The following is a 26,268-nucleotide window of genomic DNA, read 5'->3' as shown; positions in this document are numbered from 1 at the left end:
GTTTCTTACAGTAATGGACGGAGGTGTAGTGGTGGGTGTACTGGTCAGCGGTGGTGGGAGGCTGGTGGGTACTGGTGAAGGACTGGTACTGGGGTGGTACTGGGGGTACTGGGGGTGGTGGGGGGTACTGGGGGTGGTACTCGGGGATACTGGGGGGATACTGGGGGGGGTACTGGGGGTACTGGGGGGTACTGGGGGATACTGGGGGATACTGGGGGGGGTACTGGGGGTACTGGGGGTACTGGGGTGGTACTGGCGGGTACTGGGGGGTACTGGGGTGGTACTGGGTGGTACTGGGGGGTACTGGGGTGGTACTGGCGGGTACTGGGGGGTACTGGGGTGGTACTGGGTGGTACTGGCGGGTACTGGGGTGGTACTGGCGGGTACTGGGGGGTACTGGGGTGGTACTGGGTGGTACTGGCGGGTACTGGGGGGTACTGGGGTGGTACTGGGTGGTACTGGCGGGTACTGGGGTGGTACTGGGGGGTGTACTGGGGTGGTACTGGGGGTGGTACTGGGGGGTGTACTGGGGTGGTACTGGGTGGTACTGGCGGGTACTGGGGTGGTACTGGGGGGTGTACTGGGGTGGTACTGGGGGTGGTACTGGGGGTGGTACTGGGGTGGTACTGGGGGTGGTACTGGGGTGGTACTGGGGGTGGTACTGGGGGGTGTACTGGGGTGGTACTGGGGGTGGTACTGGGGGTGGTACTGGGGTGGTACTGGGGGTGGTACTGGGGTGGTACTGGGGGTGGTACTGGGGGGGGTACTGGGGGTGGTACTGGGGGGGGTACTGGGGGTGGTACTGGGGTGGTACTGGGGGTGGTACTGAGGGGTACTAGGGGGTACTGGGGTGGTACTGGGTGATACTGGGGGGTACTGGGGGTACTGGGGGATACTGGGGGGTACTGGGGGGTAATGGGGGTACTGGGGGGTACTGGGGGTACTGGGGGGTACTGGGGTGGTACTGGGGAGATATTTACATACTGGGGAAAGGGATTCGTTTGCATATCAACTATCCAATCTGATTATTCTTACTCCAAGACCTAAGTTCTCCTGATTCGTGGCTTCCACCACCTTCGACCGAGGCGTCGGGATGTCGCTGGTTCGAATCCCATTGGATGATAGTGGGTGTTTCCAATCACATGACGTGAAACAGTTGACAGAGTTGCTGGATGCTGGGTATGGAATCAGAGGCTGGAGATACGAGATTAACAGGATAGGATTTAGTGTATCTAGCCTCACTAACGTGGATTTGGGAGTTGGATTCAAGTTGGATTCTCAAGTTGGATAAACAGGGAGAAGTGAGAGTGAAAGCACTTGGGTTAAGAGAGTGCCTCAGCGGACTTATTCCGCTGAGGCACATATTAAGATGAGAGCTTCATATTAAGATGAGAGCTTCATATTAAGATGAGAGATTCATATTAAGATGAGAGATTCATATTAAGATGAGAGCTTCAGAGATAGATGTTATCTATGGGATGCTCCAGAGGTTTGTATAAAAAGCTATCTTATATCTGATGACTGTAAAGTATCTCTGATAAAAGATATTCTAGTCGCTCTTAATCTTTGCTGATGACGAAACTATAAAGAGGAAAACCAATTCTCAGACGGCCATCAGAAACTGAAGTTTCTTGTAGCAAGTGAATTGAATATCTTGGACAACTTGATTAATGGTTCGAGTCGCTATTAGAACTTAAGAAAACTCAAATTATCAGATCAATGTTCTGCCAACCAAGAGATTAGACAAAAAAAATGGGAGAGGAAACCCATTTGGAATTAAAATGATAACAAATGGGTGATAGACCCCGTCTCCCAAGAACAACATGAACTGGATATCATCAGCGGCACATGCAAGATTGGAAAATAAATGACTTAGGAAAGGCTTAATTACCCAAAATACCCAACTAATTGACACGGTAGATAACGACTGATGATTTAGAGTGGATGATAACCGAACGAAGATATCCAGGTAGAAACTGAGTACCCAAGTGAGTTAAAGAATGAGTTAATTTTGCTAAAATAGTGAATAATTAGAATGGACAAAGAAATGAAGTTATGTTGACAGATTGAATACGAAGCTACACCTGTTGCAAGTAGGTTCATACACATAGGACGATATCCTCCCTATGTATATGCATGTGTATGTGTACTGGGGAAGTATACACTGAATATACAGATATATACACTGAAGTATACAGCCCTGCTAACTAGCTCCCAGAGTTAGTATACACTCAGTACTACACCAGCCCTGCTAACTAGCTCCCAGAGTTAGAATACACTCAGTACTACACCAGCCCTGCTAACTAGCTCCCAGAGTTAGTATACACTCAGTACTACACCAGCCCTGCTAACTAGCTCCCAGAGTTAGTATACACTCAGTACTACACCAGCCCTGCTAACTAGCTCCCAGAGTTAGTATACACTCAGTACTACACCAGCCCTGCTAACTAGCTCCCAGAGTTAGTATACACCCAGTACTACACCAGCCCTGCTAACTAGCTCCCAGAGTTAGTATACACCCAGTACTACACCAGCCCTGCTAACTAGCTCCCAGAGTTAGTATACACCCAGTACTACACCAGCCCTGCTAACTAGCTCCCAGAGTTAGAATACACTCAGTACTACACCAGCCCTGCTAACTAGCTCCCAGAGTTAGTATACACACAGTACTACACCAGCCCTGCTAACTAGCACCACAGAGTTAGTATACACTCAGTACTACACCAGCCCTGCTAACTAGCTCCCAGAGTTAGTATACTGGTGTTAATGGAGAGGTTGGAGCTGGCGGTCGCTACCTCAAAGTTATCCCTGGGATTAAGGTTCGAACCCACACTAATGGGAAACCAATGCCAACGTCAACCAGTTAATCTCTCCGGTCAAAACTGCATCACGGGCTGTAGCAGGGACTCGAACAGTGCGGCACGAGGTAACACAATGCCATGATGCTAAACAAAATGCTTTTATGATCGAAAAACAACTGAACGTCTAGGACGAAAAACTGTTTAACATCGTGACTGTAGGCGATGAACTGTATGCAGGGAGCAGCGGTGTTTATTGACTGTCAGTCTGCCTGTCCCCGAGCGTGACAGGTAGCCATGGTGACGGGCGAGACGGTGGCAAGGACAACATCTTTATTTGGCATCTCCTTTCAGGTGTCAAGAGACGTTTCCTTGACAACCACTTCAAGCCCAATCGCTTCCGCTGCCGTCATCATCAAAACTCAACCCCCCCCCCCCCTCAACCTTCTCACCGAGTTGTTACTTGAATGAAGATGCTACGCCATACATACATACATATATACATACATTCACAGAGGTCAGTATATGCATACAGAGGTCAATTAATCTCCAATTGATTGACAGTCGAGAGGCGGGACCAAAGAGCCAGAGCTCAACCCCCACAACCACAACTAGGTGAGTACACACACCCATATGTGTATACAAATGTGTATACAGATGTGTATACAAATACACATAAATACATACAATACACATATATGTGTATTTGAATACAAATACACATGTATTTGTATACATATACAAATACACATAAATACATACAATACACATATATGTGGCCTCAGGACCAAACCCTCGCAAGCACAATTAGGTGACTACATACACATATACATATTCATACACATACACACGTCATTCATCAAACATACATACATACAGTCATACATCCCATAATTAGCAGCAGGAAGTCTCTTAAACTCATCAAGGTTCATCATTCATCAAGATAGAGAGAGAGAGAGAGAGAGAGAGAGAGAGAGAGAGAGAGAGAGAGAGAGAGAGAGAGAGAGAGAGAGAGAGAGAGAGAGAGAGAGAGAGAGAGAGAGAAAGAGAGAGAGAGAGAGAGAGAGAGCGAGAGAGAGAGAGAGAGAGAGAGAGAGAGAGAGAGAGAGAGAGAGAGAGAGAGAGAGAGAGAGAGAGAGAGAGAGAGAGAGAGAGAGAGAGAGAGAGACAGAGAGACAGAGAGAGACAGAGACAGACACAGAGAGAGACACACACACCTGAGCATCACCAGGAGGGGGGAAGCTGCGTGAGGTCACCAAGGCAACCACAGATCATGCCACATCTCCCGACATAAACAACCATCAAAGCCACTTAGCGAGGCGCGACTCTCAGTAGCTCGGCTCCTCATGTTATTGAACCCACACACTCATATTCCGGACTCTACACATAGGATAACAGTTCACACACAAACACCCATCATTCTCACCAATATTCTATCATGCTGCCTACCAAACCTATCATTAGAAGCTGTACGTATTGTCAACAGAGGTCAACACATGTGCTCACTCTAAACAGAGGTCAACAGATGTACTCACTCTAAACAGAGGTCAACAGAAGTGCATATACAGGACAGAAACCAACAGGACACACTCACAACAGTAACCAAGAGGTGTGTACACACACTCACAACAGTAACCAAGAGGTGTGTACACACACTCACAACAGTAACCAAGAGGTGTGTACACACACTCACAACAGTAACCAAGAGGTGTGTACACACACTCACAACAGTAACCAAGAGGTGTGTACACACACTCACAACAGTAACCAAGAGGTGTGTACACACACTCACAACAGTAACCAAGAGGTGTGTACACACACTCACAACAGTAACCAAGAGGTGTGTACACACACTCACAACAGTAACCAAGAGGTGTGTACACACACTCAGAACGGAATGCCTTCACACTCAGAACAGAAGACGAGAGATACACGCGCCACTCAGGGTAGCAACCAACAGGTGTACTCAGACCAGCAAGCGAGAGAAATTGTCCCCATTCAGGACAATCCCCACAGCACCTTCAGGGGCCCTAAACGACCTTCTGAGGGCCCTCAGGATGGCTCCTTGAGGCCGGGCCCGGCCCTACCTGGCCGCACTAACTAAGCGACGCCTTGTAAACTACCGTAATAAGGAGAGAGAGAGACACTTTATTGCCTCCAAGAGGTCATTGGGGCCCACAGATTACCGCTGTTATTGTGTGGGGGGAAAACAGCGGTCAAATGAGCGGTTTTATTGCGGTAATTGGAACCTGTTCACACGGCCATTGCCTCTATTACTGAGGCGAGTGACCGTCTTCAGGCCAGGCATTTGTGGTCACGGGGGCAGCAGGGGCAGGGGCAGGGGCAGGGGCAGGGGCAGGGGCAGGGGCAAGGGCAGGGGTAAGGGTAGGGGTAAGGGCAGGGGTAAGGGCAGGGGTAAGGGCAGGGGCATATGTGGAAGTTATTTCAACATCTTGCAATGACTACATCGCTGCAGGCTGACATGTCATGGTTAACCTGGTTTATATACATGTTATCAAGGCCTGCAGCTTGCACTGCAGGATTTGCCACAAAAAATTCAGCTTTTTATATTAGGTCACAACAGCGGGGTACCGAACAGGAATGCCAACACAGGTGTGTGTGATGGCAACAGTGAGATACCAAACAGGAATGCCAACAGAGGTGTGTGTGTGGGCAACAGTGAGATACCAAACAGGAATGCCAACACAGGTGTGTGTGATGGCAACAGTGAGATATCAAACAGGAATGCCAACACAGGTGTGTGTGATGGCAACAGTGAGATACCAAACAGGAATGCCAACAGAGGTGTGTGTGTGGGCAACAGTGAGATATCAAACAGGAATGCCGACAGAGGTGTGTGTGTGGGCAACAGTGAGATACCAAACAGGAATGCCAACAGAGGTGTGTGTGTGGGCAACAGTGAGATATCAAACAGGAATGCCAACACAGGTGTGTGTGATGGCAACAGTGAGATACCAAACAGGAATGCCAACACAGGTGTGTGTGATGGCAACAGTGAGATACCAAACAGGAATGCCAACAGAGGTGTGTGTGTGGGCAACAGTGAGATATCAAACAGGAATGCCAACAGAGGTGTGTGTGTGGGCAACAGTGAGATATCAAACAGGAATGCCAACAGAGGTGTGTGTGTGGGCAACAGTGAGATACCAAACAGGAATGCCAACAGAGGCGTCTGGCAAGGCAGCGAGCACAAACGACAACAGAGACGTCCGGCGCGACATTCAGAGAGCAATGGCAGCGTTCCCGCCAAAATTAACACCTGGCTTCGATGTAAACAAAGCACTTACACGGGCGGGCTGCAAGGTTCCTGTCAATACAGCGGAAGATCAATAAAATGGTGTGACGTACTCGATGCTTTGAGAGGTGCGGCACATGCGCACTAATGGTTGTCCATCGGAGAGTGCATAATAGACAGAACCTTGTTGATACGAATGGTACAGAGACCGAACCTCGCTGGTACGAACGTTGCATAGACAGAACCTCGCTGGTACGAACGTTGCATAGATAGAACCTCGTTGGTACGAACGTTGCATAGACAGAACCTCGCTGGTACGGACATTGCAGAGACAGAACCCCATTCAGACGGATACTACACAAAGACAGAACCTTGCTGGAACGTATATTGCTGTCAGAAGATGGACAGAACCACATCAATACATATATCACTCTCTCTCTCTCGAGAGAGAGACAGAACTGACGGAGGTAGCAGAGGACAGAGAACCCCTCCAATCACTGGACTCTGTCCAATCTTACGGTAACTATTCCGAGGCTCCAGATTTACAGACTTTAAAATGGTGTTGCTTACAAATATCACCTTCCACCATGAGGAAAGATGACCATATTTGCGTAAGAAATATGAAAGAAGGTGTTAAAAAAGTCACTTTGCCAGCGTTAGGGGTCTCCATATAGCAATTAGGAACTCAATCTGAGAGTAATGGGGAAGGTTGGGAGAGACCAGAAGGTAGGGGAGAATGGGGGAGGAAAAATGGGGGTTTAAGGGGGTAGGTAGGTAAGGGAGGGGTATGGAGATAGGGAAAGGGGTAGTGAGGAAAGGGTTAGATCACATCTAAATGTGTATATTGTCCTCTAAATGTCTCCTTCTCTGTCCCACACGTTAGCAAGTCTGTGTCAAAGCGACACACACACACACAAGATGCATTGATGTGATAAATGACTTGAGAGACCTCAGTATCTTATTGTTCAATATTTGCATGATAGTGTAGGGGGTTATCGCCCCCCTGAGTGACAGATAAGACATAAATATGCACTGAATATATATACATCAATGTCTATATCTATCTCCCTCTCTCTCATATATACATATACCAATATGTAGAGTTGGACCACCAGAAAGGTGACATATGTATTATTCAATATGGACGGCCCTGTAACCTTACCTTCATCATACATATATAATGAAAACTAACCTTTCCCAGGCCCAACACACGCTATCTTAGGCCTAATATAATACATATATGATTCAATGTGTACGTTGTGTATATATGTGCTATTCTAGGCCTAGGAATATTTAAGTTGGGATATTAGATTTTTTTGGCAGATTCAATAAAGTTAATAGTATAATATAGTATAATATATTATATATATATATATATATATATATATATATATATATATATATATATATATATATATATATATATATATATATATGTCGTACCTAATAGCCAGAACGCACTTCTCAGCCTACTATTCAAGGCCCGATTTGCCTAATAAGCCAAGTTTTCATGAATTAATGTTTTTTCGTCTACCTAACCTACCTAACCTAACCTAACCTAGCTTTTTTTGGCTACCTAACCTAACCTTACCTATAAATATAGGTTAGGTTAGGTTAGGTAGGGTTGGTTAGGTTCGGTCATATATCTACGTTAATTTTAACTCCAATAAAAAAAAATTGACCTCATACATAGAGAAAAGGGTTGCTTTATCATTTCATAAGAAAAAAATTATAGTAAATATATTAATTCAGGAAAACTTGGCTTATTAGGCAAATCGGGCCTTGAATAGTAGGCTGAGAAGTGAGTTCTGGCTACTAGGTACGACATATATATATATATATATATATATATATATATATATATATATATATATATATATATATATATATATATATATATATATATATATATATATATGTGTGTGTGTGTGTGTGTGTGTGTAATTACCTAAGTGTAATTACCTAAGTGTAGTTACAGGATGAGAGCTACGCTCGTGGTGTCCCGTCTTCCCAGCACTCTTTGTCATATAACGCTTTGAAACTACTGGCGGTCTTGGCCTCCACCACCTTCTCCCCTAACTTGTTCCAACCGTCTACCACTCTGTTGGCGAAAGTGAATTTTCTTATATTTCTTCGGCATCTGTGTTTAGCTAGTTTATATCTATGACCTCTTGCTCTTAACGTTCCAGGTCTCAAGAAATCTTCCCTATCGATTTTATCAATTGCTGTAACTATTTTGTATGTAGTGATCATATCACCTCTTTTTCTTCTGTCTTCTAGTTTTGGCATATTTAATGCTTCTAACCTCTCCTCGTAGCTCTTGCCCTTCAGTTCTGGGAGCCACTTAGTAGCATGTCTTTGCACCTTTTCCAGTTTGTTGATGTGCTTCTTAAGATATGGGCACCACACAACTGCTGCATATTCTAGCTTTGGCCTAACAAAAGTCGTGAACAATTTCTTTAGTATATCGCCATCCATGTATTTAAAAGCAATTCTGAAGTTAGAAAGCGTGGCATAGGCTCCTCGCACAATATTCTTTATGTGGTCCTCAGGTGATAGTTTTCTATCTAGAACCACCCCTAGATCTCTTTCTTTATCAGAATTCTTTAAAGATTTCTCACATAATATATAGGTTGTGTGGGGTCTATGTTCTCCTATTCCACATTCCACAACATGACATTTATTAACATTAAATTCCATTTGCCAAGTGGTGCTCCATATACTTATTTTGTCCAAGTCATCTTGAAGGGCATGACAATCATCTAAGTTTCTTATCCTTCCTATAATCTTAGCATCATCAGCAAACATGTTCATATAATTCTGTATACCAACTGGTAGCTCATTTATGTACACAATAAACATCACTGGTGCAAGAACTGAGCCCTGTGGTACTCCACTTGTGACATTTCTCCAGTCCGATACATTTCCTCTGATCACTGCCCTCATTTTTCTATCAGTCAGAAAATTTTTCATCCATGTTAGAAGCTTACCTGTCACCTCTCCAATATTTTCCTGTTTCCAGAACAACCTCTTATGTGGAACTCTGTCGAAAGCCTTTTTTAGGTCCAGATAGATGCAGTCAACCCAACCATCTCTTTCCTGTAATATCTCTGTTGGTGTGTGTGTGTGTGTGTGTGTGTGTGTGTGTGTGTGTGTGTGTGTGTGTGTGTGTGTGTGTGTGTGTGTGTGTGTGTGTGTGTGTGTGTGTGGCCAGATGTCCACTCAGCCTCCGTGACATTATACAGTACTTTATTATACATGACTACAACCGTACTGACATTTACCTCATCGTACATACATATATATATATATATATATCTACTCGTCTCTCTCTGACTCACCCTGTCTGTCTGTCTGTCTGTCTGTTTCTCCCTCTGTGCTCAGACCTGTTATACTCTGTCATAAGGCCTGTGGACCACTAGTAAGTAGGTAAAAGTTCAACACTCTTTACCTCTCTCCTGTTTGATAACTCTTCCTCTTTGTGTGAGTCTCTGTGTTCTTCCTGGTAGGTACTCCTTCACCAACTTCAGTATTTCTCCTGATTTACCAGCTTGTTTGGTCCAGTTGGCATAGGAGTCGCTGGTGAGGAACGATGTCAAAAGCTTTTGGGCAACCTAGAAAAATGCAGTGTGTGTGTGTGTGTGTGTGTGTGTGTGTGTGTGTGTGTGTGTGTGTGTGTGTGTGTGTGTGTGTGTGTGTGTGTGTGTGTGTGTGTGTGTGTACTCACCTAGTTGTGTTTGCGGGGGGTTGAGCTCTGGCTCTTTGGTCCCGCCTCTCAACTGTCAATCAACTGGTGTACAGGTTCCTGAGCCTATTGGGCTCTATCATATCTACACTTGAAACTGTGTATGGAGTTAGCCTCCACCACATCACTGCCTAGTGCATTCCATCCGTTAACTACTCTGACACTGAAAAAGTTCCTTCTAACGTCTCTGTGGCTCATGTGGGTACTCAGTTTCCACCTGTGTCCCCTTGTTCGCGTCCCACCAGTGTTGAATAGTTTATCCTTGTTTACCCGGTCGATTCCTCTGAGGATTTTGTAGGTTGTGATCATGTCTCCCCTTACTCTTCTGTCTTCCAGTGTCGTAAGGTGCATTTCCCGCAGCCTTTCCTCGTAACTCATGCCTCTTAGTTCTGGGACTAGTCTAGTGGCATACCTTTGGACTTTTTCCAGCTTCGTCTTGTGCTTGACAAGGTACGGGCTCCATGCTGGGGCCGCATACTCCAGGATTGGTCTTACATATGTGGTGTACAAGATTCTGAATGATTCCTTACACAGGTTCCTGAACGCTGTTCTGATGTTAGCCAGCCTCGCATATGCCGCAGACGTGTGTGTGTGTGTGTGTGTGTGTGTATGTGTGTGTGTGTCTGTGTATGTGTGTGTGTGTGTGTGTATGTGTACTCACCTAGTTGTACTCACCTAGTTGTGTTTGCGGGGGTTGAGCTCTGGCTCTTTGGTCCCGCCTCTCAACCGTCAATCAACAGGTGTACAGATTCATGAGCCTATTGGGCTCTGTCATATCTACACACACTATCTGTGTGTGTGTGTGTGTGTGTGTGTTTTTTTTTTTATTTTTTTTTTATTCAGACGAGAACAGGAGCGAACACAAACCAGCGCATGATGGAATGCATTAGGCAGTGATGTGGTGGAGGCTGACTCCATACACAGTTTCAAGTGTAGATATGATAGAGCCCAATAGGCTCAGGAACCTGTACACCTGTTGATTGACGGTTGAGAGGCGGGACCAAAGAGCCAGAGCTCAACCCCCCGCAAGCACAACTAGGTGAGTACACACACACACTACCCCAGGAAGTAGCTCGTAGCAGCTGTCTAACCCCCAGGTACCTCTTTACTGCTAGGTGAACAGGTACATCAGGCTGAAACAAACTCTGCCCATGTATTTCTCCCTCTGCCTCGGATCAAACCCGAACCTTAGAACTACGATCCCAGAGCGCTGTCCACTGAGCCGCGAAGCCCCTGTGAGTGAGCAATGACTAGGGGTCACCACCATACCGTGAACCAGGGACCATTTCTGGCAGGGACAATGGGATAATTCACACCCTGGACCCCTGAGAGCGACCCCTGGCGTGTTTACAGGGGCAGGGGAGACCTCGCGCGCCCCTTGCCGCGCCTCCAACATGCGATGGATCCCATCGAGGGGCTCCGGGCGGAGCTGTTAGAGATAACTAGTATCTAAGCTACCGCCTGCAGAGTGAATAGAGATATATATGTTGTGAAGTAGCGCCTGACAGCTGGGTGGACAGCGCTTCGGATTCGTAGTCCCTGAGATTCCGGGTTCGATCCCCGGTGGAGACCAAAGGGGAAAAATGTTTCTTTTACCCTGATGCCTCTTGTTACCTAGCAGTAAAAAGCTATACCTGGGAGTTAGACAGCTGCTATGGGCTACAGGCTTCCTGGGGGGGTGGAGGCCTGGTCAAGGACCGGGCCGCGGGGACACTAAAGCCCCGAAATCATCTCAAGATAACCTCAAGATGTAGACAGAAATATAATGTCGATATTATTTTAGATTTAACTACTCGGAACGAAGGCTATTTAGCTATTTTGGGAACAAAATGTCCCCATGAAGGCATTGTGCTACACGAATTATGATCCTGTAATTAAGTTAGATCATTAACTATAAAAGTAGCAACACAAAACAGAACACGAAACAATGGATATAAATTGGATAAGTTTAGATTTAGGAAAGACCTGGGTAAATACTGGTTCCGTAACAGGGTTGTTGATTTGTGGAATCAATTACTCGGGCATCATAATAGATGTAGGAGATCTTGATTGTTTCAAGCGTAGGTTAGACATATATATATATGTGAATGAGTTGGGGGGTGTGGATATACATAATAGCTGCCTCGTAGGGGCTAATAGACCTTCTGCTGATATCTTGATTCTCAGGTTCGTATGATAGAGGTTGTGGTGGTGGAGAGGTTGTTGGTGGGGTCACTGGTGTTGACATAGAGGCTCCTGATTGGTTGGAGAGAGAGAGAGAGAGAGAGAGAGAGAGAGAGAGAGAGAGAGAGAGAGAGAGAGAGAGAGAGAGAGAGAGAGAGAGAGAGGGTGGTGGTGTAGGTAAGTGAGTAAGGGAAGGTTGCCCTCCCTCTCCCCCATCTTACCTCTGGCCATAATGGGGGCGGTGTGGGGGTTGTTAGTGGGGGTGCTGAGCGCTGTGCAGTTCCAGCGGTGGTTAGCGAACTGGCGACGACACTCTTTCACAGCGATGTTGAGCCCTATAGCCGCCGCGCCGGCTGTGTCCGTCGACCTGAGGGAGAGAGGGAGAGGGTTCTCGTTACTGCTTTCTGGGTCATGGTTCCTAGTTGACGTCCTTAGGGCATGGGTATTGGAGGGCATGGTATAGGTTTCAAGGGCATGGGTATAAGCTAAATGGCATGGTATAGGTTTCAAGGGCATGGTATAGGTTTCAGGGGCATGGTATAGGTTTCAAGGGCATGGGTATAAGGTTTCAGGGGCATGGGTATAGGTTTCAGGGGCATGGGTATAGGTTTCAGGGGCATGGTATAGGTTTCAAGGGCATGGTATAGGTTTCAAGGGCATGGTATAGGTTTCAGGGGCATGGTATAGGTTTCAAGGGCATGGTATAGGTTTCAAGGGCATGGTATAGGTTTCAGGGGCATGGTATAGGTTTCAAGGGCATGGTATAGGTTTCAGGGGCATGGGTATAGGTTTCAGGGGCATGGTATAGGTTTCAAGGGCATGGTATAGGTTTCAAGGGCATGGTATAGGTTTCAAGGGCATGGTATAGGTTTCAAGGGCATGGTATAGGTTTCAAGGGCATGGTATAGGTTTCAAGGGCATGGTATAGGTTTCAAGGGCATGGTATAGGTTTCAGGGGCATGGTATAGGTTTCAAGGGCATGGTATAGGTTTCAAGGGCATGGTATAGGTTTCAAGGGCATGGTATAGGTTTCAGGGGCATGGTATAGGTTTCAAGGGCATGGTATAGGTTTCAAGGGCATGGTATAGGTTTCAAGGGCATGGTATAGGTTTCAAGGGCATGGTATAGGTTTCAAGGGCATGGTATAGGTTTCAGGGGCATGGTATAGGTTTCAAGGGCATGGTATAGGTTTCAGGGGCATGGTATAGGTTTCAGGGGCATGGTATAGGTTTCAAGGGCATGGTATAGGTTTCAAGGGCATGGTATAGGTTTCAAGGGCATGGTATAGGTTTCAGGGGCATGGTATAGGTTTCAAGGGCATGGTATAGGTTTCAAGGGCATGGTATAGGTTTCAAGGGCATGGTATAGGTTTCAAGGGCATGGTATAGGTTTCAGGGGCATGGGTATAGGTTTCAAGGGCATGGTATAGGTTTCAAGGGCATGGTATAGGTTTCAAGGGCATGGTATAGGTTTCAGGGGCATGGGTATAGGTTTCAGGGGCATGGTATAGGTTTCAAGGGCATGGTATAGGTTTCAGGGGCATGGTATAGGTTTCAAGGGCATGGTATAGGTTTCAGGGGCATGGGTATAGGTTTCAGGGGCATGGTATAGGTTTCAAGGGCATGGTATAGGTTTCAAGGGCATGGTATAGGTTTCAAGGGCATGGTATAGGTTTCAAGGGCATGGTATAGGTTTCAAGGGCATGGTATAGGTTTCAAGGGCATGGTATAGGTTTCAAGGGCATGGTATAGGTTTCAAGGGCATGGTATAGGTTTCAAGGGCATGGTATAGGTTTCAAGGGCATGGTATAGGTTTCAGGGGCATGGGTATAGGTTTCAGGGGCATGGTATAGGTTTCAAGGGCATGGTATAGGTTTCAAGGGCATGGTATAGGTTTCAGGGGCATGGTATAGGTTTCAAGGGCATGGTATAGGTTTCAGGGGCATGGTATAGGTTTCAAGGGCATGGTATAGGTTTCAGGGGCATGGTATAGGTTTCAGGGGCATGGTATAGGTTTCAAGGGCATGGTATAGGTTTCAGGGGCATGGTATAGGTTTCAAGGGCATGGTATAGGTTTCAAGGGCATGGTATAGGTTTCAAGGGCATGGTATAGGTTTCAAGGGCATGGTATAGGTTTCAAGGGCATGGTATAGGTTTCAAGGGCATGGTATAGGTTTCAGGGGCATGGTATAGGTTTCAAGGGCATGCTATAGGTTTCAAGGGCATGGTATAGGTTTCAAGGGCATGGGTATAGGTTTCAAGGGCATGGTATAGGTTTCAGGGGCATGGTATAGGTTTCAAGGGCATGTTATAGGTTTCAAGGGCATGGTATAGGTTTCAAGGGCATGGTATAGGTTTCAGGGGCATGGTATAGGTTTCAAGGGCATGGTATAGGTTTCAGGGGCATGGTATAGGTTTCAAGGGCATGGTATAGGTTTCAGGGGCATGGTATAGGTTTCAAGGGCATGGTATAGGTTTCAAGGGCATGGTATAGGTTTCAGGGGCATGGTATAGGTTTCAAGGGCATGGTATAGGTTTCAGGGGCATAGGTATAGGTTTCAGGGGCATGGTATAGGTTTCAAGGGCATGGTATAGGTTTCAGGGGCATGGTATAGGTTTCAGGGGCATGGTATAGGTTTCAGGGGCATGGTATAGGTTTCAAGGGCATGGTATAGGTTTCAGGGGCATGGTATAGGTTTCAAGGGCATGGTATAGGTTTCAGGGGCATGGTATAGGTTTCAAGGGCATGGTATAGGTTTTAAGGGCATGGTATAGGTTTTAAGGGCATGGTATAGGTTTCAAGGGCATGGGACACAAACTTGATTATATAATAGACTCACATACTAAGCTCACATACTAAGCTCACAAACTAAGCTCACAGACTAAGCTCACTGACTAAGCTCACAGACTAAGCTCACAGACTAAGCTCACAGACTAAGCTCACAGACTAAGCTCACTGACTAAGCTCACAGACTAAGCTCACAGACTAAGCTCACAGACTAAGCTCACAGACTAAGGCTCACAGACTAAGCTCACAGACTAAGCTCACTGACTAAGCTCACAGACTAAGCTCACAGACTAAGGCTCACAGACTAAGCTCACAGACTAAGCTCACAGACTAAGCTCACAGACTAATCTCACAGACTAAGGCTCACAGACTAAGCTCACAGACTAAGCTCACTGACTAAGCTCACAGACTAAGCTCACAGACTAAGGCTCACAGACTAAGCTCACAGACTAAGCTCACAGACTAAGGCTCACAGACTAAGGCTCACAGACTAAGCTGACAGACTAAGCTCACAGACTGAGCTCACCGATTAAGCTCACAGACTAAGCTCACAGACTAAGCTCGCAGACTAAGCTCACAGACTAAGGCTCACAGACTAAGCTCACAGACTAAGCTCACAGACTAAGGCTCACAGACTAAGGCTCACAGACTAAGCTCACAGACTAAGCTCACAGACTAAGCTCACAGACTAAGCTCACAGACTAAAGCTCACAGACTAAGCTCACAGACTAAGCTCACAGACTAAGCTCACAGACTAAGCTCACAGACTAAGGCTCACAGATTAAGCTCACAGACTAAGGCTCACAGACTAAGCTCACAGACTAAGCTCACAGACTAAGCTCACAGACTAAGCCCACAGACTAAGGCTCACAGACTAAGCTCACCGACTAAGCTCACAGACTATAAGCTCACAGACTAAGCTCACAGACTAAGCTCACAGACTAAGGCTCACAGACTAAGCTCACAGACTATAAGCTCACAGACTAAGCTCACAGACTAAGGCTCACAGACTAAGCTCACAGACTATAAGCTCACAGACTAAGCTCACAGACTAAGCTCACAGACTAAGCTCACAGACTAAGCTCACAGACTAAGGCTCACAGACTAAGCTCACAGACTATAAGCTCACAGACTAAGGCTCACAGACTAAGCTCACAGACTAAGCTCACAGACTAAGCTCACAGACTAAGCTCACAGACTAAGGCTCACAGATTAAGCTCACAGACTAAGCTCACAGACTAAGCTCACAGACTAAGGCTCACAGACTAAGCTCATAGACTAAGCTCAAAGACTAAGCTCACAGACTAAGCTCACAGACTAAGCTCACAGACTAAGCTCACAGACTAAGGCTCACAGACTAAGGCTCACAGACTGAGCTCACAGACTAAGGCTCAAAGACTAAGCTCACAGACTAAGCTCATAGACTGAGCTCACAGACTAAGCTCACAGACTAAGGCTCACAGACTAAGCTCAAAGACTAAGCTCACAGACTAAGCTCATAGACTGAGCTCACAGATTAAGCTCATAGACTGAGCTCACAGACTAAGCTCACAGACTAAGCTCACAGACTAAGGCTCACAGACTAAGCTCACAGACTAAGGCTCACAGACTAAGCTCACAGACTAAGCTCACAGACTAAGGCTCACAAACTAAGCTCACAGACTAAGCTCACAGACTAAGCTCACATACTAAGGCTCACAGACTAAGCTCACAGACTAAGCTCACAGACTAAGCTCACAGACTAAGGCTCACAGACTAAGCTCCCAGACTAAGCTCACAGACTAAGACCAACATGTATCATACGTGAGTCAAACATAAACACACACTCACATATGAGTCATAAGTCATAACTGTAGACACATATATAAGGAAACATATGAGTCAGCACTTAAGACACATAAGGGGTTATAGGACACAGTGTCCTCCTTGGTGATTAGACACAACTGCCAATTAACTTCGTTAACTACTCTACCTCACCATCAAACTACTGCAGGGAACCGGGAATTAAGTTGAGCAAAACGTGGCCATTGTGGGGTAATTCTCCCTTCCTCACAGCTCAAGCTGGTGGCCCAAGATGAGACGCCCCACTCCCACAGCTGGTGGCCCAAGATGAGACGCCCCACTCCCACAGCTGGTGGCCCAAGATGAGACGCCCCACTCCCACAGCTGGTGGCCCAAGATGAGACGCCCCACTCCCACAGCTGGTGGCCCAAGATGAGACGCCCCGCTCCCACAGCTGGTGGCCCAAGATGAGACGTCCCCACTCCCACAGCTGGTGGCCCAAGATGAGACGCCCCACTCCCACAGCTGGTGGCCCAAGATGAGACGTCCCCACTCCCACAGCTGGTGGGCCAAGATGAGACGCCACACTCCCACAGCTGATGGCCCAAGATGAGACGCCCCACTCCCACAGCTGGTGGCCCAAGATGAGACGCCCCACTCCCACAGCTGGTGGCCCAAGATGAAACGCCCCGCTCCCACAGCTGGTGGCCCAAGATGAGACGTCCCCACTCCCACAGCTGGTGGTCCAAGATGAGACGCCACACTCCCACAGCTGGTGGCCCAAGATGAGACGCCCCACTCCCACAGCTGGTGGTCCAAGATGAGACGCCACACTCCCACAGCTGGTGGCCCAAGATGAGACGCCCCACTCCCACAGCTGGTGGTCCAAGATGAGACGCCCCACTCCCACAGCTGGTGGTCCAAGATGAGACGCCCCACTCCCACAGCTGGTGGTCCAAGATGAGACGCCACACTCCCACAGCTGGTGGTCCAAGATGAGACGCCACACTCCCACAGCTGGTGGCCCAAGATGAGACGCCCCGCTCCCACAGCTGGTGGCCCAAGATGAGACGCCCCACTCCCACAGCTGGTGGTCCAAGATGAGACGCCCCACTCCCACAGCTGGTGGCCCAAGATGAGACGCCCCGCTCCCACAGCTGGTGGCCCAAGATGAGACGCTCCGCTCCCACAGCTGGTGGCCCAAGATGAGACGCCCCACTCCCACAGCTGGTGGTCCAAGATGAGACGCCCCGCTCCCACAGCTGGTGGCCCAAGATGAGACGCCCCACTCCCACAGCTGGTGGTCCAAGATGAGACGCCCCACTCCCACAGCTGGTGGTCCAAGATGAGACGCCCCACTCCCACAGCTGGTGGCCCAAGATGAGACGCCCCACTCCCACAACTGGTGGCCCAAGATGAGACGCCCCACTCCCACAGCTGGTGGTCCAAGATGAGACGCCCCACTCCCACAGCTGATGGCCCAAGATGAGACGCCCCACTCCCACAGCTGGTGGCCCAAGATGAGACGCCCCACTCCCACAGCTGGTGGCCCAAGATGAGACGCCCCACTCCCACAGCTGGTGGTCCAAGATGAGACGCCCTACTCCCACAGCTGGTGGCCCAAGATGAGACGCCCCACTCCCACAGCTGGTGGCCCAAGATGAGACGCCCCACTCCCACAGCTGGTGGTCCAAGATGAGACGCCCCACTCCCACAGCTCCCAGACAAGAGGGAGCCAGCTTAGCTTAGCTGCCAACACCTCACACATCGTGTCAGCAAGGCGGACAGCCCGCCTGCTATCATACCATGGTGTCAGCAAGGCGGACAGCCCGCCTGCTATCATAACATGGTGTCAGCAAGGCGGACAGCCCGCCTGCTATCATAACACGGTCACCTCCCCTACGTCTCCCCCTCACAGCCCCTACCCCTCACATGCACCCTCCCCTACCCCTAAAATCCCCCCCCTCCTTCACCTATCTCTACCCCCCCCCACCCCGTACCTTGAGCTTCTTAATTAGATCTTAATCTAAGCACAGACTCAGCATCCCAAGTACTGACATGCCTTCCTCAGCCCAGCTGCCCGCGGCCCACCTGCCTCCACTCACCTCTGTGTTCCTCTCCACCCTCAGGAATGTCTTCACGACCCAAGATCACATTCACTCAAAATCTATACCATTTACGGGCTATTCATGCCCGTGCCACCTTCTGAGTGGCTTAATCTTCACCAATCAATCAGGAAAGAGACAGATGACGTCCCCCCACAGACAGTAAACACCGAGAGCCTCGCCCACTGCACAAGAGAGGGTTGTAAACCCCTGATTTGGGTTGAAGGTTTAAGAGAGGGTTTTAGGAAGTTAATTTTACACTTACCTGTAAAATGAATGAGTTCTATAATCCAGGTCAGGAAGACTTTAAGAGCAGCAAGATGATCTAGTCTTCCATAATCGCTTGATCACCACGACAAAACTATGGAGGACCCTCACATACAGTGGGGTTCAAGAGCTAAAGCTCGATCCTGCAGGCACAAATAGATGAGTAAAAATAGGTGAGTACACACTCGGACCTCGACTCGGAAACCTTTTTGCACCTCACAAAATGCTGTTACGAAAGTTGGAGCAGCAGGCAGGAGTAAAAGGGAAGGTGCTCCAGTGGATAAGGGAGTACCTAAGCAACAGGAAACAGCGAGTAACGGTGAGGGGGGAGACATCAGAGTGGCGAGATGTCACCAGCGGAGTCCCACAGGGCTCAGTACTTGGACCCATCCTGTTTCTGATATATGTAAACGATCTTCCGGAGGGTATAGACTCCTTCCTCTCAATGTTTGCTGATGATGCAAAAATTATCAGAAGAATCAAGACAGATGAAGATAGACAGAGACTACAGGATGACCTGGACAAATTAGAGGAATGGTCTAGAAAATGGCTGCTAAAGTTCAACTGAGGAAAGTGTAAAGTAATGAAATTAGGCAAAGGGAGCAGGAGGCTGAACACAAGGTATCATCTGGGAGGTGAAACCCTGCAAGAGTCAAATAGAGAGAAAGATCTGGGGGTTGATATCACACCGAACTTGTCTCCAGAGGCCGATATCAAACGGATATCATCAAAACTTGTCGTTCTCTTGAAATTGTCTTGATGTTCCACTTTCAAGTTGTTTATTGGTGTGCTAAGTAAAATTTAATTCTTTCTTTATAGGATTTCATTAATTTCTTTGTTGCCCTTTGTGTATGGACCTTCACTTGGGTCTAATACTGGCCGTGGTTTTTTTATATTAATTATACATATGTGAAAGATATGTTGACCAGACCACACACACTAGAAGGTGAAGGGACGACGACGTTTCGGCCCGTCCTGGACCATTCTCAAGTCGATTGTGAGAATGACAATGGACTTGAGAATGGTCCAGGACGGACCGAAACGTCGTCGTCCCTTCACCTTCTAGTGTGTGGTCTGGTCAACATACTTCAGCCACGTTATTGTGACTCCTCGCCTGCACGTGAAATATATATTTGGTAGTTTTCTTTAGTTAATAATTAAACTTTCTGTTCTAATTTAATTCCTTCATTGTGGCATGATGGCTGCTTGATTCTTCTCTAGTTGTTCAGTCTCGCTGTTTAAATGACTTATTCTTTCTTGGGTTAGTCGTGTCTGCTGAAGCATTTCTGATATTACTTGCTCCTTCTACAGTATCGTCTGACGTTTTCTTTAAAGACAGGTTTCACACACGTTCTTTCTGGTTTCAATCATGTTCAGTCATACTCAACAGTCAATTGTTTTACTCATTGCCTGAGAATTTTAGTACTAATGACAGACTTGTATTGAATAATTATAAGTTCTGTGTTTAATTGTTCCAGTCAATCTTCTAATTATTAAAATCAGATTGAATAGCCAATCTCGCCTGTTAAGGCTCTTAGATAAATTTCCGAGTATTGATGTAACTTTGAACCTCAATGACTTAGTGATCTGAGTGTGTAGAGTGTATGAGATTGTAATCTTCCTGTTTCTTGATTGTGAAGATCAGATCGAGAGTATTCTCGTGGGACGAGCTGTTGTGGTGGTGGAGCGGACTGTAGTGGGGGGTAGGAGGTACGGGTCGGTGGAGGGTGTGAGGGAGAGTGAAAGGGTGACCAGAAAGGCCCAGCACCCTAGGGAGCAACACCCAACTCCTCCTCATTAATGAGAAGGGTGAGGCAGGCACACTATGAGGCCACATGCTCTAAATTGCAAACTGAAATCCTCTCCAGAATGAGCTGCTATTTACCGAGCAATGCGGACGGCTGTGTAGCACGGGGTAGGACGGGCAAGGAATGGCCCGTGCTGGTTCGTTAGGGTAGACCCTTAATAGGTCTGGGTAATAGGTAATAGCCACGGACCCACAATAGGTCTTATGCACCTGGCTACTATTTAATTAACGACAGACGTTGGTCACGCGTTCAGTCCCACGCCCTGGGGACCTCGTCAGGCCAGCGAAATACCCTCCTACGGGCTCACCATAGCCCGTGCTACTCGCAACTTTCTGTTCCAAATAGTGAATTTTAAACAACAACGAAATACCCATCGTCTTATATTCCTTTCAACGTATCGTTGAAACAAAATGACGTCGTTCTAATATCGAAGACATAACTAACATTGACCACCAGGGGAAACTAGGCTCAAAGGAATACTAAAAAAAAAAGTCTCAAGCAATTTAGAGAAAATGAAATCAGAGGAAAATCGCTAAGTAACTTTTTGTGGTAATACCTAGAGTCTACGAGGCGTCTCTCTCGGGCCAGTACTCTTGGAGTCTACGAGGCGTCTCTCTCGGGCCAGTACTCTTGGAGTCTACGAGGCGTCTCTCTCGGGCCAGTACTCTTGGAGTCTACGAGGCGTCTCTCTCGGGCCAGTACTCTTGGAGTCTACGAGGCGTCTCTCTCGGGCCAGTACTCTTGGAGTCTACGAGGCGTCTCTCTCGGGCCAGTACTCTTGGAGTCTACGAGGCGTCTCTCTCGGGCCAGTACTCTTGGAGTCTACGAGGCGTCTCTCTCGGGCCAGTACTCTTGGAGTCTACGAGGCGTCTCTCTCGGGCCAGTACTCTTGGAGTCTACGAGGCGTGTCGGGCCAGTACTCTTGGAGTCTACGAGGCGTCTCTCTCGGGCCAGTACTCTTGGAGTCTACGAGGCGTGTCGGGCCAGTACTCTTGGAGTCTACGAGGCGTCTCTCTCGGGCCAGTACTCTTGGAGTCTACGAGGCGTGTCGGGCCAGTACTCTTGGAGTCTACGAGGCGTCTCTCTCGGGCCAGTACTCTTGGAGTCTACGAGGCGTGTCGGGCCAGTACTCTTGGAGTCTACGAGGCGTCTCTCTCGGGCCAGTACTCTTGGAGTCTACGAGGCGTGTCGGGCCAGTACTCTTGGAGTCTACGAGGCGTCTCTCTCGGGCCAGTACTCTTGGAGTCTACGAGGCGTGTCGGGCCAGTACTCTTGGAGTCTACGAGGCGTCTCTCTCGGGCCAGTACTCTTGGAGTCTACGAGGCGTGTCGGGCCAGTACTCTTGGAGTCTACGAGGCGTCTCTCTCGGGCCAGTACTCTTGGAGTCTACGAGGCGTCTCTCTCGGGCCAGTACTCTTGGAGTCTACGAGGCGTCTCTCTCGGGCCAGTACTCTTGGAGTCTACGAGGCGTCTCTGTCGGGCCAGTACTCTTGGAGTCTACGAGGCGTGTCGGGCCAGTACTCTTGGAGTCTACGAGGCGTGTCGGGCCAGTACTCTTGGTGTCTACGAGGCGTCTCTCTCGGGCCAGTACTCTTGGAGTCCACAAGCGGTAAGATAATTACGTGATGCCAACAGCAGAGCTTAAATCATCATTTGAGTTAGCGTAATTACCTCGCGTCTCGAAAGAGGCCAGCAGCATACTTAACGAATTAGGGCCAGGGAGTGGAACTGCCCTGCCTCCTCAGAGGGGTACAAGGTCCTGGACACCAGGGTTGTTGGACTCTAGGGCTCACAAGGACCTGACTGGGAGTTACCACAGTGGGAGGAAAGATATCAGAGTGACGAAGTGTTACTAGTGATGAAGTAATTAAGAAGATAACGCACTAATTAGCTCCTTCGGCTATATACGACTTAGAAGGTGAATTTAGACCGAGAGAAGGAATAGTGCCTAGTTAACTAGACCATCGAACGCCGACCTGCAGGATGGGAGGATTTCGCTGTACTGTCTAGTCCAATTTCTTGCCCAAGTGGGGGCCAAAGTGGGGGCCAAAGGATTCGACCAACTAAAGCATTGATCCAACAAGTGGCTACTGGAATTCAACTCAATAATTGCAAAGTATCAGTGAGGCTTTAACAAAAGCACTTTACTCCATCATTGAATACAATTATATACACATCTGAGATTCCTCAACTTAGAGTCCATAGTCCCAGGATAGAGCTGCTCAGTATGACCCTTATAGTAGGGACTATCTGGACCTGATGTTGATTCTTTCTTGCCCCGAGATATTTGGGGGTACAACTTCACCTCTATTGTGCTATGTGTGAAGGTCTATGTGAAGGGCAGGACAAATTCCCTTGATACCAACGGGCTCGCCATAGACCGTGCTACTTGGAACTTTGTCCCAGGTAGCGAGTCTTTAACAACAACAACTTGATACTAGTCCAAGCCAGGTGTGGGGTGGGACCCCCCCAGGTAGCGAGTCCAAGGCAGGTGTGTACCGTGTACCACCTCAGGCAGGTGTGTAGCGTGGACTCACCGTGTCCCACCTCCTGCAGGTGTGTAGTATACACTCACCGTGTCCCACCTCCTGCAGGTGTGTAGTGTGGACTCACCATGTCCCACCTCCTGCAGGTGTGTAGTATAGACTCACCGTGTCCCACCTCCTGCAGGTGTGTAGTATGGACTCACCGTGTACCACCTCCTGCAGGTGTGTAGTATACACTCACCGTGTCCCACCTCCTGCAGGTGTGTAGTATGGACTCACCGTGTACCACCTCCTGCAGGTGTGAAGTATACACTCACCGTGTCCCACCTCCTGCAGGTGTGTAGTATGGACTCACCGTGTACCACCTCCTGCAGGTGTGTAGTATACACTCACCGTGTCCCACCTCCTGCAGGTGTGTAGTATACACTCACCGTGTCCCACCTCCTGCAGGTGTGTAGTATACACTCACCGTGTCCCACCTCCTGCAGGTGTGTAGTATGGACTCACCGTGTACCACCTCCTGCAGGTGTGAAGTATACACTCACCGTGTCCCACCTCCTGCAGGTGTGTAGTATGGACTCACCGTGTACCACCTCCTGCAGGTGTGTAGTATACACTCACCGTGTCCCACCTCCTGCAGGTGTGTAGTATGGACTCACCGTGTACCACCTCCTGCAGGTGTGAAGTATACACTCACCGTGTCCCACCTCCTGCAGGTGTGTAGTATGGACTCACCGTGTACCACCTCCTGCAGGTGTGTAGTATACACTCACCGTGTCCCACCTCCTGCAGGTGTGTAGTATACACTCACCGTGTCCCACCTCCTGCAGGTGTGTAGTATACACTCACCGTGTCCCACCTCCTGCAGGTGTGTAGTATGGACTCACCGTGTACCACCTCCTGCAGGTGTGTAGTATACACTCACCGTGTCCCAACTCCTGCAGGTGTGTAGTATGGACTCACCGTGTACCACCTCCTGCAGGTGTGTAGTATACACTCACCGTGTCCCACCTCCTGCAGGTGTGTAGTATGGACTCACCGTGTCCCACCTCCTGCAGGTGTGTAGTATGGACTCACCGTGTACCACCTCCTGCAGGTGTGTAGTATGGACTCACCGTGTCCCACCTCCTGCAGGTGTGTAGTATGGACTCACCGTGTACCACCTCCTGCAGGTGTGTAGTGTGGACTCACCATGTCCCACCTCCTGCAGGTGTGTAGTATAGACTCACCGTGTACCACCTCCTGCAGGTGTGTAGTATACACTCACCGTGTCCCACCTCCTGCAGGTGTGTAGCGTGGACCCCCCGTGTCCCACCTCCTGCAGGTGTGTAGTGTGGACTCACCGTGTACCACCTCCTGCAGGTGTGTAGCGTGGACCCCCCGTGTCCCACCTCCTGCAGGTGTGTAGCGTGGACTCACCGTGTCCCACCTCCTGCAGGTGTGTAGCGTGGACTCACCGCGTACCACCTCCTGCAGGTGTGTAGTGTGGACTTACCGTGTACCACCTCCTGCAGGTGTGTAGTGTGGACTCACAGTGTACCACCTCCTGCAGGTGTGTAGTGTGGACTCACAGTGTACCACCTCTTGCAGGTGTGTAGTGTGGACTCACCGTGTACACACATGCAGCTGGAGACGACTGAGGCCCACCATGGTACCACCTCCTGCAGGTGTGTAGTGTGGACTCACCGTGTACCACCTCCTGCAGGTGTGTAGTGTGGACTCACCGTGTACACACATGCAGCTGGAGACGACTGAGGCCCACCATGGTACCACCTCCTGCAGGTGTGTAGTGTGGACTCACCGTGTACACACATGCAGCTGGAGACGACTGAGGCCCACCATGGTACCACCTCCTGCAGGTGTGTAGTGCGGGTTCACCGTGTACCACCTCCTGCAGGTGTGTAGTGTGGACTCACCGTGTCCCACCTCCTGCAGGTGTGTAGTATGGACTCACCGTGTCCCACCTCCTGCAGGTGTGTAGTATGGACTCACCGTGTCCCACCTCCTGCAGGTGTGTAGTATAGACTCACCGTGTACCACCTCCTGCAGGTGTGTAGTGTGGACTCACCGTGTCCCACCTCCTGCAGGTGTGTAGTATAGACTCACCGTGTACCATCTCCTGCAGGTGTGTAGTATGGACTCACCGTGTACCACCTCCTGCAGGTGTGTAGTATACACTCACCGTGTACCACCTCCTGCAGGAGTGTAGTATAGATTCCCCGTGTACCACCTCCTGCAGGTGTGTAGTATGGACTCACCGTGTCCCACCTCCTTCAGGTGTGTAGTATAGACTCACCGTGTACCACCTCCTGCGGGTGTGTAGTGTGGACTCACCGTGTACACACATGCAGCTGGAGACGACTGAGGCCCACCATGGTACCACCTCCTGCAGGTGTGTAGTATACACTCACCGTGTACCACCTCCTGCAGGTGTGTAGTATACACTCACCGTGTACCACCTCCTGCAGGTGTGTAGTGTGGACTCACCGTGTACACACATGCAGCTGGAGACGACTGAGGCCCACCATGGTACCACCTCCTGCAGGTGTGTAGTATACACTCACCGTGTACCACCTCCTGCAGGTGTGTAGCGTGGACTCACCGTGTACACACATGCAGCTGGAGACGACTGAGGCCCACCATGGTACCACCTCCTACAGGTGTGTAGTGTGGACTCACCGTGTACACACATGCAGCTGGAGACGACTGAGGCCCACCATGGTACCACCTCCTGCAGGTGTGTAGTATACACTCACCGTGTACCACCTCCTGCAGGTGTGTAGTATACACTCACCGTGTACCACCTCCTGCAGGTGTGTAGTGTGGACTCACCGTGTACACACATGCAGCTGGAGACGACTGAGGCCCACCATGGTACCACCTCCTGCAGGTGTGTAGTATACACTCACCGTGTACCACCTCCTGCAGGTGTGTAGCGTGGACTCACCGTGTACACACATGCAGCTGGAGACGACTGAGGCCCACCATGGTACCACCTCCTGCAGGTGTGTAGTGTGGACTCACCGTGTACACACATGCAGCTGGAGACGACTGAGGCCCACCATGGTACC

General features: G+C 48.9%; 1 protein-coding gene across 1 annotated transcript in view; it reads right to left on the bottom strand.

Moving 5' to 3' along the window:
- The window catches only part of LOC123760882 (protein Wnt-4), a 100,422-nt gene that overhangs the window by 17,646 nt on the left and 56,508 nt on the right, over positions 1 to 26,268 (bottom strand). Inside the window, exon 3 of the mRNA XM_069329414.1 lies at positions 12,184 to 12,329. Within this exon, the coding sequence (XP_069185515.1) occupies positions 12,184 to 12,329 (146 nt within the window). The remainder of the gene's footprint in view (positions 1 to 12,183; positions 12,330 to 26,268) is intronic.

Source organism: Procambarus clarkii, chromosome 3, assembly GCF_040958095.1.
Source record: "Procambarus clarkii isolate CNS0578487 chromosome 3, FALCON_Pclarkii_2.0, whole genome shotgun sequence".
Taxonomy (NCBI): Eukaryota; Metazoa; Arthropoda; class Malacostraca; order Decapoda; family Cambaridae; genus Procambarus; species Procambarus clarkii.
This window is presented reverse-complemented; position numbering and strand designations above follow the sequence as displayed.